This window comes from Sinocyclocheilus rhinocerous, unplaced genomic scaffold, assembly GCF_001515625.1.
Source record: "Sinocyclocheilus rhinocerous isolate Xijiao unplaced genomic scaffold, SAMN03320098_v1.1 scaffold153, whole genome shotgun sequence".
Taxonomy (NCBI): domain Eukaryota; kingdom Metazoa; phylum Chordata; class Actinopteri; order Cypriniformes; family Cyprinidae; genus Sinocyclocheilus; species Sinocyclocheilus rhinocerous.
In genome coordinates this window covers 4838460-4853778 of record NW_015660878.1, presented here as the reverse complement: position 1 = coordinate 4853778, position 15319 = coordinate 4838460, and the positions used below count along the sequence as shown (strand labels likewise).

Sequence of the window (15319 nt, the reverse complement as noted above, 5' to 3'; positions counted from 1 at the left end):
AACAGTTGTGCTGCTTAATATTTTTGTGGAAACTTTGATGCATTTTATTTTCAGAATTGCTTGATTAATATAAAGTTCAAAAGAATATCATTTATTTGAAATGGAAATCTTTTGGACCATTACAAATATCTTCACCTTTGATCAATTTAATGCATGCTTCCTAAATAAGTGTTAATTAAACATTTAAATGGTATAGTATACGAACTAACATATGAACTAAAATAGAAAGAATATTTTTTTAAGAACTTGACACTTGCATTTTAAACTAATTATTTAATTTTTTGCATTTTTGAATTTCAAATGAATATAACAATGGAGATTTAAATATGACATTTACTTCCAGAACAATACTTTGCTGACTTGTGCACTCTTGAACAGTTCTGCAAATGGAAATATGCAGCCACTAGTGTGATTTAGCTCAGCACTTGTGGGTATGGCTCAATTTACACCGTTACAGGAAGAAACCACACTGTGGTCAGTTGCTAGTAGCTATATGGTAAGTAGTAGGGTTGACATGTGGCCCGATAGCATGGATTCACCATGGACTTTGATTTCTGTGGTCTAGTTCAGAGGTTACTCATGAGTTTGTGTGTTCATGCTTGTACGGCACCCTTGACTACAGCAATTAAAATAAAAACAAGTTGGGCTGTTCTCAAACATTGACTCGATCTGTCTGATTTGAGGAACGGTCGCATCACCAGGCAACACACTGTTAGTTTATCTGTCAGATGAGTTGCGTTAGTCCGGGGGAGTACAGAGAGTCGGACAGGAGCAACAGGGTCAGCTTGAGCTGTAATGATGGATTGCCAGAGCTAACACAGAGAGCCCATCTGCCTGCAGGCAGGAGCGGATCCACTCAGATGCCCATGGTGCTGCTGACTTCTGTGTGCCTGAGTGAGACCGCACATGCTAATGTGTTGTATCCTCATCGATAGCCTAAAAACAAAAGCCACCTTTCACCTCCCACCAGAGCTCTCGAATCTCAGACGCGGTTTTCAAACTGAGTTCAGGGAGCCGCAAGCGGGTGCTAGGCGGTCCGTGGATCATTTGAGAGAAAAGAAAAATATTTTACAAAATACTTTTTCTGGGCTATTAGAGTTAACGTGCCAACTTAAGGTACAATAACATTCAAAAGTTTGAGATTAGTAAGATTTTTTAAAAAACCTTTTTCCATCAAGGATGCATTAAATTAATCAAAAATGATAGTAAAGACATGTAATGGTGCAAAATAGTTCTTTTGAACTTTCTGATAATCATAATCCTAAAAAAGGACTAAGGTTTCTATAAAAGTATGTTTTTAACATTAATAAGAAGAAATTGAGCAACAAATCAGCATATTAGAATGATTTCTGAAGGATCATGTGTCACTGAAGACTGGAGTAATGATGCTGAAAATTCAGTTTTGACATCACAGGAATTAATTCCATTTTAAAATATATTAAAATAGAAAAGAGTTGTTTTAATTTTTAATAATATTTCACAATATGTCTGTTTTTACTTTGTTTTTGATCAAATAAATGAGTGAAAGAAACTACAAAAAAAACAGCAACAAAATCTTACTGGATGGTAGTGTATTTAACAATTATTTTTAACAATACATTTTTTTTAGTTGGTTTTACAAATAGATCTGAATTAAATTGAAAGTGTCCTTAATGTTATGTTTATATATCTAAAATTACTCTTAACAGTGACTAGAAAGTAATTTAAGACACAGTAAATATTCCCAGGTAATATTTTTAATAATTTCCTTGGACAATGACCGTGTAAAAGGATTTTTTCTTTGTAATAATAATAATAATAATAATAATAATAATTAGTTTAATAATTATTATTCAACAAAATGCAGTCACTATAGTATCAAACATATTATTTTTCTTACATGCTATGTATGAGTATTTACACATACATATAAATATATATTAATGTGTATATATAGCTACCCTCTTTTTTTTGCAAGATAATAAAATGTCCCGTACTTTTTCAAGGACTTACGGCAATACCCAAATGAATAGTGTAATGCAATAATAAACCCTTTGTGTTTATTAATTGTAACAGAAGAGCTTTTTTAATATAAGCATGACCTTTACTAATCCTTTGATACCCATCATCTCCACAATATTTGTTGCTTTCACTTGAAGTGGCTGCTGGGATATCAGCATGCTGAGCGTGCCTGTGTGCGTTTGATCTAATCGCTGAGAGCAGAGCAATGCACACGCACACACACAGACACTTCTCTCCTTCACACATCCTCACTGCTCTTTGTTGGAACATTGTAATCAGTGACCTCCATTGAATTTACATGCCTTGTTTCCACATCTCTCTTCCCATATATGGATTATTTTTAGCCTTCTTTCTGTGTGTGTGTGTGTGTGTGTGTGTGTAGAGTAGGTCGTAGTTGCTACTGTAAGGAACGGTGCCAGAAAGTGTGTGTGTGTGTGTGCATTAGAGAGGCACTAGTGTAAACCAGCCAGAGAGAATAAGGAACAGAGCTGCAGGATAAAAGACGTTCAGAGCATATGTGCCAGCTGACACTCGTGCACATGGTATGGTCTGTCTCAAGCACATCAGTTGAACTCTGCTGCATCAGCACACATCACCTCTCCAGGGCCGCTCACAAACCCCGGGCGTCCTCAGCGCTGACTTCCAACAGGCACACATGCACAATGCGGCCCAGCGACAGCCTTGAGATGCATAGGGCTGATGAAGTGTGAGGAAGACAACGGGAATAGCAGAAGATGGTTCACTGCATATGCAGAGATATCATAATAACTGCCACTGGAATTCTCATATTGAATCCTCGGTTTGCAAAAAACATTTAAGTAGAGGACAAGGTGTATTCTCTCTCTGCCATTCACTACTGAGACATGCTTGCACTGTATTGAAAATTGTTACCATTTCCTTTTTTCACTACTTTTTAAAATGTGAAAAGTATTTTTAATTTTTATGTGTCTACTTTTTACATTCATTCAATCGTTCATTGACATACCACATGATATTTTTAACCGGAACTATCATTTCCTTGTTCAAAAAAAGTTTTTAAGAGACTTGTTGACATATTGAGGCCATTCAGGGGTCTTCTGTATGATTTAATTTCATGTATAGTATTTTTTTTTAAACATGCGTCTGCATGCTGGTTGCACTACATGACCTTGATATTGCAATCAAATGTTTTTTCAAATATTAATTATTAAGCACTGAAACCATTGTTTTTGTAAGAAATAGTAATAAAATGTGCTAAACCACTACATTTTTCTTATCAATAAAAATATAAATTAATGGTGTTTTAATTGTATTTTCATCATAAGGACAGTTGTCAGCTTTTTTATATTTATCCCCCCCCCCTCCCCCAATAAAAATTCAGAAATTAAAAGCATTCTCATCCTGTAAAAGGTGTATTCAAGTCATTGTATGTATATGTGTTTTTATTATATATGCATTTATGTAACATGCATTTATTTATTTGTTATTATTTTAAGGTCCAATTCTTGCCATTAACAAACCATTAACTACAACTTTTACCTCAAACTTCTAATTTGCTGCTTATTAATAGTTAGTAAGGTAGTTATTAGGACGTAGGAGTTAACACTTTAGTATTGAGACCATTTTCACTATTAACTAGTTGCTTATTAGCATGCCTATTATTAACATATTGGCTGTTTATTAAAACTTATTAGCACATTTTCTGCATGACCATATTCTACACCCCTAATCCCTAAACGTAACCACTACTTAAATTTATTAATTTATCTTTTTACTTATTTTTGCAGTGAATCAATAGATCCAGACACACATGCACACAAAATGAATGTCTTGACAGAATATGCATTATGGATGAACTATCCTTTTAAGATCCTCTCTAATCTTTTCTATTAACTAGTCTCATCTCAACTAATTTTTTACGAAAGACAGCGTTAGCTGCCTGTAATTTCACAGCACACAGGCACTAATCTAAATTCATGATTATTTCTTCACTCATCAAGGCTCTTGTTTATTTAGCTTGATTCTTTTTATTCACACTAAGGCATTAGGTAAACAGATGATCTCTCGTTCACCAGGACAAAGCCTGCTGTATGTGACGAGTGCTCATGCAATGAGATAACTCGTACCTCGTGGCTGACATCACCTGCCTTTGCTCAGTTTCTTTCTCCCTATCGGTCTCTTCCTCTCCCTCCCATCAGGCCGTTGTCTTCCTCCCACAGTTGATCAGCATCTTAATGGTTTTCTGTTGTTTATGCCTGTCCAAACAGAGCTCTCATTAATGAATCTAGGCTGGTGAAGTGCGAATCAAAAAGGATGATCAAAGGTCACCCGAGCTATGGAGGCCCTGAAGCCCCCGCACCTGTGGGCAGCATCACATGATTTTCATGTTCTCCGCCACCCCTGCACTTCCTGTGAAGTCACTGCAGAGCCGATCGCCTTTAATTCGGTCTTTTGTTTCAACACGATTGTTGTTCAACCTCCTGCAGTTTAATTCCATCTATAAATCTTTTTATATTTACGGCGGGAGTTAATTGCTAGGTAACTGGTATCCCGGCAACATTGAAATGCTTTCTGATCCTTGACCAACGAGTGCAGGTTTCACTCTGGTCTTTTTCTATGTGAAGTGACCATTGGCCTTTTCATTTGAGCACCTATGTGGTTTTCAGAGCAAGGAGAGCGATAATGGCACGCAGTGGCTTGTTTGTGCCATAAGCGGACGCAAAAATCTCTAGGTCTAGGAGTCTTTAAAATGGAATTCCCCGTCAGCCACTGGAAGTGAAAGTCATTTTGCACTGTGTCAACATGTTCGTGTTTGAGTATCGTAACATTTAATGGACATGTCTTTTTCTCTTTGTCTTTCCCTCTATTTCTTCCTTCTCTCTCGCTCTCCAGACTGTTCAGTTTGTCCAAGGGATCTTTGTGGAAAAGTATGACCCCACAATAGAAGACTCGTACAGAAAGGCAAGTTCTGCATCATTTTTATTGTGCATAAGTTGTCAAACCAATGTCTTTTTAATGTTTTCCAGACTCAAAACCCATTTTATTGTTTTCTTACCTTTTCCTAGCCCAGCACATTCTGTACAGTAACACATAAAATGGACTTATCTAAATATAGTTAGTATATATATTTTTTGTAGGAACCATGAAGTAAGCCATACTACTTTTATAATCGAGTGAATTAAATACCTTATATAATTTTTTTGGGACTGAAATAAGTAAAGAAGTAATTAAGACTATGATTGGACATCTCACATTTGCTACGTACAGTGTTGGGGAGTAACTAGTTACATGTAATGGAATTATGTAATTTAATTACAAAATAAATATAATTGTAATCAGTTACAGCTACTGAGATTAATAAAAATGTGTAATTAAATTACACTTATGGAAATGTTAACGATTACAACAGGGGTTGCATCTGATTTTTTTTCCACACACACACATACAGATTTAATTGTTTTTTTTTCATAAATTCCATTGACTGCTTTAAAATGAGCAGTCCAATGTTTCAGGAGTTTAGGACACCGAATAGAACACATGCTCATTTTTTATGATTAACTGTTTATTCCAAGGCATTGTTAGATACAAGTGTTTCCTGTCTCAGCTATGCAAAGATTTGATTTCAAAAACCGTATCATAGCTATTAAACAATTTCTTGTTATGATTTTAAATCTGTATTTAACCTCAGAATTATCTCAAAGTAAGTCTGATTTTGTGGTGGCTGTGCTTTAAATTTAATTATTATAATCTTAATTCAAGTGATGAAGGATTTTGAAAGTCTGACAGTAATCAGTGTTGAGTACTACTGTAAGATTAACCCTGCCATGTTTGAAAATGATTAACAGTTGAAAGCTTTAGAAATTTAGAAAAGTAATCAAATGTAATAAGTTACTTTACTTCAGTTACATTACTATAAAGTAATTGAAATGGTTACACTGCTTATTACATTTAAAATAGGGTAACTTGTAATCTGTAACCTGTTACATTTCCAAAGTAACCTTCTCAACACTGGCTATGACTTATCTCACAATATGCAAATGTTTTCTGTTACGACAGAGGGCTTTAATATTTCTGAATAGGTCTCAGTTTCAAATAAAGTCATTTTATATCCCACAATTGCAACTTTATTTCTTGCAATTGTGACATAATACTCTACTTTGTGACTTTATATCTAGGTGCGGTCACGTTACTGAATTTCTGAAAAATTTCTGAAAAAAAAGATCCATTGTCTATTACGATCCATTGAAAACTTAAGCCAACTGCAAAACCTATGTGGGAAAATCTTTCACCCTCGCATGAAATCCCCCAATTTTTGTGGGTGAAAAAAGTCATTGATTATAGACAGCTTCATTGATTATAATGGGAGCAATTTAGTTTTCATGCAAAGCGCTGCACTATTTGGGTCTGGTGTAACTGTAGGTTGCTTAACAATTTGGAACATAAATATAGAATATATTTTGTATATATTGGTTATTACACATTTGTGGCTGATCCCATTAAATTTTTTGTCTTTTGTTGTTAACTCAAGTGTCAGTTTAAATGGAAACCTTCAGGTATGACCACATTTACCAATGTTTGGCAAATTTTTGTGGGTGAAAAAGTTATTTCAGTAGGAATCCCACGTGGATTCCTACTGAAATTACTTTTTCACCCACAAAAAATTTAATTGGATCAGCCACAAATGTGTAATAACCAATATATACAAAATATATTCTATATTTATGTTCCAAATTGTTAAGCAACCTACAGTTACACCAGACCCAAATAGTGCAGCGCTTTGCATGAAAACTAAATGCCCCATCTGTGACACAGTTTGCTGACTATAATATAAATTTCTGCTTATGTCAGATTTTTTCCAATTGCAATGCAGGTATATCATGACAGAATCTCCTATCAGTTGACACATTTCTACAGGATGTACCCCGTCCTGCCCTAGTAACACACATCAAAGAAAACACTGTGTGTGTGTGGGATGTCTCATCGACCCTGCGCTCAGACTGCTGTGTTCGATGATGTTTATATTTTAATGGCCTCTGTCCCAAGACCTTGAGACAAAGGCTGTGTCTAAAAATGAACCTTCACTCAAACAGTAAAAGGAAGTCCCATCTTGACCAGCACCTCCCTTCCTCGCTGTTGCTTACGCTGCTGTCCCATGGGCACTTCCTGTAGCCGAGGCTTACCGGCGTTGACGTACAGTACCACATTTTATTAGTGCTGATTTTATTCCTTGTGTATACAGAGGCACTAAATATATTTGTGACCCTGGACCACAAAACCAGTCATAAGGGTCAATTTCTCGAAATTGAGATTTATACATCATCTGAAAGCTGAATAAATAAGCTTTCCATTGATGTATGGTTTGTTAGGATAGGACAATATTTGGCTGAGATACAACTATTTGAAAATCTGGAATCTGAGGGTGCAAAAAAATCAAAATACTGAGAAAATCACCTTTAAAATTGTCCAAATGAAGTTCTTAGCAATGCATATTACTAATCAAAAATTATGTTTTGATATATTTATGGTAGGACATTTACAAAATATCTTCATGGAACATGATCTTTACTTAATATCCTAATGATTTTTGGCATAAAAGAAAAGTCGATCATTTTGACCCACACAATGTTTTTTTTGGCTATTGCTAAATAATATACCCCATCGACTTAAGACTGGTTTTGTGGTCCAGGGTCACATTTGATCATTTTTAAACGCTTAAGTTGCACTTAATATTGAATTTCACTTAAAATGGGATTTTTATTACATTCAATGATAAAATAGCAACACAGTGTTTATAAATAATTTAAAGCATAGTGGATATGTGAAGTCGATGAAAGAAAACTATGAACAGGTTTCTCAACCAGAAAGTGACTTTTGCCTTGAATTAGAAAAAAATAACTATTAAATATTGTTTTACAATTTGAAACACACACACACGTTTCAATTAATCTAATTATTTTTTTTTTATTTTTAAATGCTGCTTATGTGTCCAAATACTTACTGGGTCCCACTGTTTACAAACTGGAGAACCATTTTTTTTTATATAATTACTGTAGATTTACTATTTTTATACTATTTTGATATTTAAATGATGTCACAAAAATGAAGGTAAAATGGTGTTGCAATCTGAAAGTGTTATAGTCTTTGTGTGTACTAATCCCCCATAAAGGTTGTTTTTTGATGCCAGTCAGTTTGTTGTTGATTTTCTGTTGTTTCGGTGTCTTTGCAGCAAGTGGAGGTGGATGGACAGCAGTGTATGTTGGAAATTCTGGATACTGCCGGCACGGTAAGACAGTTTGTGCTGTTGTGACAGTTACATGTATTTTAAAGAGTTAATGATTTTTCAATTCAGTCATACTGTTACATGCAACTGGTGTTTAAATGTCCTTTGACGTCGCAGCCAAGATAAAATCTTGTATGGTAGCTGCCAGTATCAGTGTACAGTAAGTCATCCGTGTTGACTTTTAACAAACAACCTGGAGATTAAATGGATGGTTTGAAATCAATGGGATTAAAACCTTAGAAAAAACATTTCTAAATCAGATTTTTTTTGTTGTTGTTGTTGAACATTTCTCACAATGTAAGTCAATCACATTTGTGAGCTGGTGCTGATTGACTGTAGCACAACTAAATGTGTTACATTTGCCTCTGGTCTGTGATAAATAAGTGTGTACATGTGCATCCTCGTGGTCATCCTCGTCTCATACAGGTGCAGGAGGTTAGAGAGCGATTTCGTCCCCTATGGGGGATAAGGACATCTTTCCAGTACTGCAAGCCCTTGTTTTACAACTCTGAGTTGTAGTGACAGATGGTGAATGTTGTCCTTGGGCTCTCTGCCCCAGAATGGAGCCACAGTCAAATGAAACAGAGCCAAAGAAGCTGAGAATATTCCTGTCAGAGATGTGAACTAAAAATTGGCTACAGTTTTTGTACAGTAGGACTGGCACTTGCTCTGAAATGGTCAAAGTATTATTCAATCTAGTGCTAGTTGCAAAAAAAGAGACTCAATAACATAATCTTAATTGAAATTGGGTGAGTTGAAACCACAAAGTCAATGACTTGTGAACAGAATGGCTTTAAACTACAAACTTTAAACAATAACCGTTAAAGTCAGTCTGCAAATGGCATAAGGCATAGTTAAAATGAACATTCTGGCATCATTTACTCACCTTATGTTGTTCTGAGCCTATATGACTTGGAACACAAAAGATGTTTTGGTAATTGTTTATGCTGCTCTTTTCCTTGTAATGAAAGTAAATTATAGCCAGCAGCTATCAAGCTCCAAAAACATTCTTAAAATATCTTCATGGAAGAAAGAAAGTCTATACAATTCTTTGAGTTTGTTTGTGTGGATTTCTCCCCCACAAATCCTGAGCTCATGCCCACTCACTAGCACATTTAATGAGACACTGTTGTGTCCTCTGGAGAGAAAAAAGATCATTATTCTCATCCATAGCCTTCCTTTTCTAGACATATTACACGTTACCTTTGACAACCATCTTCATTCTCCATGGGTTTTAGAAGCACACTGACCCAGAGGAAACAAAGCTGTGGAGCTATTGATGTGCCTCTGGCCTTATTAGCCTTATCAGGTCACTTCATGTTCAGCTCATACAGGACAAGAACTGTCTATCTGAGCCATCTGAGCTACCGGAGTTCATTCAGAACCGCAGTGTAAAAAAAAAAAATTTTAATAATGTGAAATATTGCAATTTTAAATAACAGTTTTTTATATTTGGAGGTGAGACACTACAGGCAAAAATGCTGTTTTTAAATGCACTGTTTAATTTTGAGGCTTTGTGCAAAAAATGAAGTGTTTTTTCAGACTAGTGGAAAGAAAACATCCAAAATACATTTTTAAGTGTTTCTTTCATAGCACCTTTTCTGTTTGTATGAGACTTTTTCTCCTGCACTGAGCCAAATATCTCTGCTTCAATAATACTGACATACACCATATTCTGAAGGTTTTTACAGAGGGGTTTGTTCATGCGTAATTTGCCTGGTTTTATACAACATTTTATTCCTTATAAACTGTGAAAATGTATTTTCCCCCTGGCTGTTGACAGTATTTTCTGATTTATCGAGTGATAAAAAGAGCTATCCAATATCACCTCTGTAAAATGAAACGATCATTTTCAACCTGGCTTTATCCAATGTTAAGATTTTTGTTCTAGAAATGTATGTTAATTAGCGCATATTTAATTATATAATGCCTCATTTGCACATTTAAACATAACATTGTAGAAAACTTGTAATGCAAAAATGTTTGTAATTATTAATGTAATCAGTCAACTAAGTATGGTGATATCTATTAGTTATTATTTTTTACCCTTAATATATGTAATTTATTCCTGTGATGGCAAAGCTGAATTTTCAGCAGCCAGTCTTCAGTGTCACTTGATCCTTCAGAAATCATTCTATTATGCTGGTTTGTTGCTAATAATATTTATTATCTTTATCAATATTGAAAACAGTTGTGCTGCTTAATGTTTTTGTGGAAACTGTTCTTTGATAAATAGAAATTTCAAAAGAATTGTATTTGAAATGGAATTATTTTATATATTATAAATGTCTTTGCGGTTGCTCTTGAGTTTTTGCTAAATACAAATATTAAAGTAAATGTGACCTCAAACTTTTGAATGGAAGTTCCATCTGGTATTTCCAGGTTAAATGCAGATGGAACACATTTATTTTACAAACATATTATTTATTAAAATCAAATGACCATTTAAAGTCTCATCATATTTGTGCTTTTGGTATTTTTTTTTTACATTGCTTCAGTTATAATTTAGTTATATAATACTACAATAAACCAGTATATATATATATATATATATATATATATATAAAGCACAATATGTTGGTATCGTATAGGTTATTTCATATTTGGACAGTGTTACTTTAAAAAAAAAAACTGCTCTGTACTCACTATGAATATTTTGGAGTGTTTTAGAGATTTTTTAAAATTTTGTCTGTCAGTACCTCAACTCCTCCATACACTATCTGAACACTTCTCCTCACTTCACCTCCTCTTTCTCTCCCACTCAGGAACAATTCACAGCCATGAGGGACCTGTACATGAAGAACGGCCAGGGCTTTGCACTAGTATACTCCATAACAGCACAGTCCACCTTCAACGACCTGCAGGACTTGAGAGAACAAATTCTGCGGGTCAAAGACACGGATGATGTGAGTCTTGTCCAGCTCTCCATTTCATCTCCAGAAACTCAACTTCAGTGTCTGCTGCCCTGCCTTTAGCTTTCATCTCACCCTGTGCTTTGATCGTTTCAGTACCAGTATCTGCTTTTTCACACCCACCCTGAGCCCTCATGCTCGCCATCGTCAATAAGGGTGACCTTTCGGCTGTGAAAAGGCTCGTCTTCCCTTCTTGTCCACCTCTCTCTGTTTGACAGTTCTGGTTGGGCAAGCAAAAAATTTGCTAGCTGAGTTTACTTTGATTGCTTTCCGGTTTATCGCAATTCCAGAAATGTTATCGCTGGAGGTCGCTAATAGGCATAGTGATAATGTTTTTTTCTGAAACTAACATGACTACAAATAGTACATTGCCACTACGTTTTTAAAAGATTGCATGAATCATACTCGCTGACAATCAACAACTTTCAGTGAAAATGATTGACTTCCTATTGCAAAAATAACTGTGTGTGAACGTCCCTTAAGATATAGTGTCTTTTGTCACAAAGTCGGACTAGGCTTGGATTGAATTGCGGCCAAGTTTGTTAGGAGGAAATAAATCCGTGTGAAAGGTGTGTGTGTGTAAGAACTCATTCTAAACGGTTTCTGAGAAAGATGATAGTGTGACGACCTCAGTTGACCTGCGCTATTTCTGTCCACTTCCTCAGCTCAGCTGATTTAACACAGGACCTTTCGGTTATTAATTCTGCCTGGGCTACTTGCTTTTTTTTTTCTTTTTTCATTTACACAATATGTCAGATTTTCTTGTTGCTTTGAAAGTATCTGCTGAAATCAAATGTAAATGCTTTGTCTCATAGTTTCACTTCTGCTATTATATCTGGACTGTCTCTCAGTTGAAAAACTGAGAGTTGTGTGGGAGTTTTTAGCTGCGTTTGTGGTGTTGTATGCAAATATGAATGCATCTAAAGCCTCGAAATGACCAAAGGGGGTTTCGGCTATCTCTCTGCTTCCCCTCTCTTTTTCCCTCTTTTGCAGTATCTTTTTCAATTAAGGAATTACAACAGCTGTTGCAAACTGCGGCCCCTTAAGAATGATTTCTGCTAATATAGCACCACAGTTTCTGCTAATGCCTCTAAATAGCTCCTTGGATGAAAAACAAATAGAGAAGTAGGAAATGATGACCATGTAAACTTATATTTTAACTGTTTTTGTGTGTGAAATGTGTGCTGAAAATGCAAATGAATTGTCACTTCTTCTCAAAAAGACATTCACTTTTTTTGTTCTAATCCCTAAACCATTGTATTATCACCTGATTTCTTGATCCTTACATGACTCATTTAAATCTGAAAACTCAGTCGAAGTGTTTCTTTTCAGGTGCCAATGATCCTGGTGGGTAATAAGTGTGATCTGGAAGACGAGAGGGTGGTCGGGAAGGAACAATCGGTTGGAACTCTCTCAATAAGATAATGAGGAACTTCAGGTGCGAGTGACCACAGTCAAAGCGATTCATCACATTCAGTTAATGCAGCCAGAGCGATTTACTTTTCACAAGCTTTCATGTTTCTTCTCCGTCACAAGTTGCAACAGGCGGTTTTTCAAATTTTTGAAGCCCAAAATGACACAAAATCCACTAATAATCAGTATAGAGTTAAGAGCAGTAGGAAACGACACATTTGTATTTTTTTTTTAGTTCAAAATAACTGATTTGCATTACTATCTTTTTAGTCACCAATATAAGAAATATTTAAAAAAAAGACATTTCTTTAGCACATTCCAGACGGGTTGTTGTTTAACAACAGTTGATGCTGCTTTGTTTGAAACGGCTTTCACTGGTGGATCAAAATACATTTTCAACAAAAAAATATATATATTTTTGAGTTAATTGTATAAAAGTTGAGTTTTTATGGACAAAACCATGCCAAAATCCAATTAGACAGGAAATTATAGGATTAGAAAGGAAATTTGGTGATGGCATGGCTCTCTCTCTCTGACATTGAAGATGATCCTGGTGGGTAATAAGTGTGATCTGGAAGACGAGAGGGTGGTCGGGAAGGAACAAGGCCAGAATCTCGCCCGTCAGTGGAACAGCTGTGCTTTCCTGGAGTCCTCTGCAAAGTCCAAGATTAACGTCAATGAGGTGAGAATGACTTACAGATGGAAAATAAGGCCTCTTTTTACCCATTATGTTATAAAAAGTCACATATTTCATGTTAAAGCAGAGTTTTTACAATGTAAGACCATATTGAAGGATTTATTTATTCGAATACATGGTAACACTTTAGTAGGGACCAATTCTCACATTTAACTAGTTGCTTATTAGCATGCATATTAACAACATATTGGCTGTTTATTAGTATTATAAAGCACATATTCTGCATGACCATATTCTACATCCCTAATCCTACTCAATACCTAAACTTAACAGCTACCTTAATAACTGTAAGCAGCAAGCAAATTAGGAGTTTATTGAGGCAAAAGTCGTAGTTAATGGCAAGAATTGGACCTAAAAAAAAGTGACCGAATACATGGCTACTTTTTAATTGATGCCAACAGAGAATGTTTGTAAATGGTGTAGCTGAAAAAAAATGGTGTAGAAACAATTTTCACTAAGGAAAATTCTTGGAAATGAATTAAACGTGACATTTTGAACTAGAATTTTTGAACAACTTTCTTGTAAAACATACTTCAATCTTTGTTTTTATTACAACTTCAAAAAAAACTTTTTTATATTGTATGGCTTCTACCAGCAGGGGCCCCAATACCTAAACTTAACAACTACCTTACTAACTATTAATAAGCAGCAAATGTATTTTTAGTTTGAGGCAAAAGTCGTAGTTAATGGCAAGAATTGGACCTAAAAAAAAGTGACCGAATACATGGCTACTTTTTAATTGATGCCAACAGAGAATGTTTGTAAATGGTGTAGCTGAAAAAAAATGGTGTAGAAACAATTTTCACTAAGGAAAATTCTTGGAAATGAATTAAACGTGACATTTTGAACTAGAATTTTTGAACAACTTTCTTGTAAAACATACTTCAATCTTTGTTTTTATTACAACTTCAAAAAAAACTTTTTTATATTGTATGGCTTCTACCAGCAGGGGCAGGTTTTTTTTATACTAAAATATAAAATAATTTCTGTACAAACTAACATTTGTATAAAAAAAAATCTATAACTCCCTCCTAAATGTTTTTTTTAAAAATTAAAATTAAGTATCATTTATAATTATAATGTAATGTGAAATGTAATGCACAATATTTTTTATATTTTAGTTTATTTATTTATTTATTTATTGTTACCTTGATCACTGAACACACAGATCTGTTTTTCTTACTGTAAACTGTTTACCGCAGAATACTCGTATATAAGCTTTTCCATTATTGTTGTCTTAATATTTGAAATATTTAAATCTGGGAATTGAGAGGTGAATCTAAAAGGGTGTTTTTAATCTTAGGTAAAGCTTCATTCAATAGGCTGTGTATGGGCATGATCTTTTGCCCAGTCTTTTCAGTTGGGCTCAGGCTTCGGTTGTCTTCTGACATGCCTGTGCTGGCGTCACCATGGAGCTGCTCTTCTCTGCTGAGGTCTCAGAACAGTGTCATTGTCAGCTAGTGATATCTCTCCATGAAAGTGTAGTCACACATTAGCAAAGCAGGCAGTCAGCTGCAACGCTCGGACACAGAGCGTCCTTTTGTGAGCAACACGACTCTGCCTACATGACATAGAGCTGCTTTGAGTTCAGTCAGTTAAAAAATCCAGTTGGTTATAGCGGTATGGCAGTGTGTAAGGAGAACCGAGTGAACACAGAGTTATATGAAACCCCTGTGCTGGTCTGGAGTCAATTCTGTAGTTTATGAGAGGTTACTGGAGGGCAGAAGGTGATGATTTGAAGTCTTCAGCTTTTTTTTTTTATCCCGCTTGGGCGTTGCTCCAGGATTATTTATTTACTTGTGTCAAAGCACAGACCTGCATCATCATTAAAGTCTCAGACTCTCCCGTAAGCGACATCCAGATACCGATTTAATGGATCTTCGGTTGGAACTCTCTCAATAAGATAATGAGGAACTTCAGGTGCGAGTGACCACAGTCAAAGCGATTCATCACATTCAGTTAATGCAGCCAGAGCGATTTACTTTTCACAAGCTTTCATGTTTCTTCTCCGTCACAAGTTGCAACAGGCGGTTTTTC

At 35.3% G+C, this 15319-nt stretch overlaps 1 protein-coding gene across 1 annotated transcript in view; it reads left to right on the top strand.

Annotated features, from left to right (window-relative positions):
* The window catches only part of LOC107725524 (ras-related protein Rap-1b-like), a 52513-nt gene extending 37662 nt beyond the window's left edge, over positions 1–14851 (top strand). The window contains exons 3-8 of the mRNA XM_016534799.1: positions 4873–4941; positions 8207–8263; positions 11026–11166; positions 12505–12573; positions 13130–13267; positions 14768–14851. Of these exons, the coding sequence (XP_016390285.1) occupies positions 4873–4941; positions 8207–8263; positions 11026–11166; positions 12505–12573; positions 13130–13267; positions 14768–14851 (558 nt within the window). The remainder of the gene's footprint in view (positions 1–4872; positions 4942–8206; positions 8264–11025; positions 11167–12504; positions 12574–13129; positions 13268–14767) is intronic.
* The last annotated feature ends 468 nt before the right edge of the window (positions 14852–15319 follow it).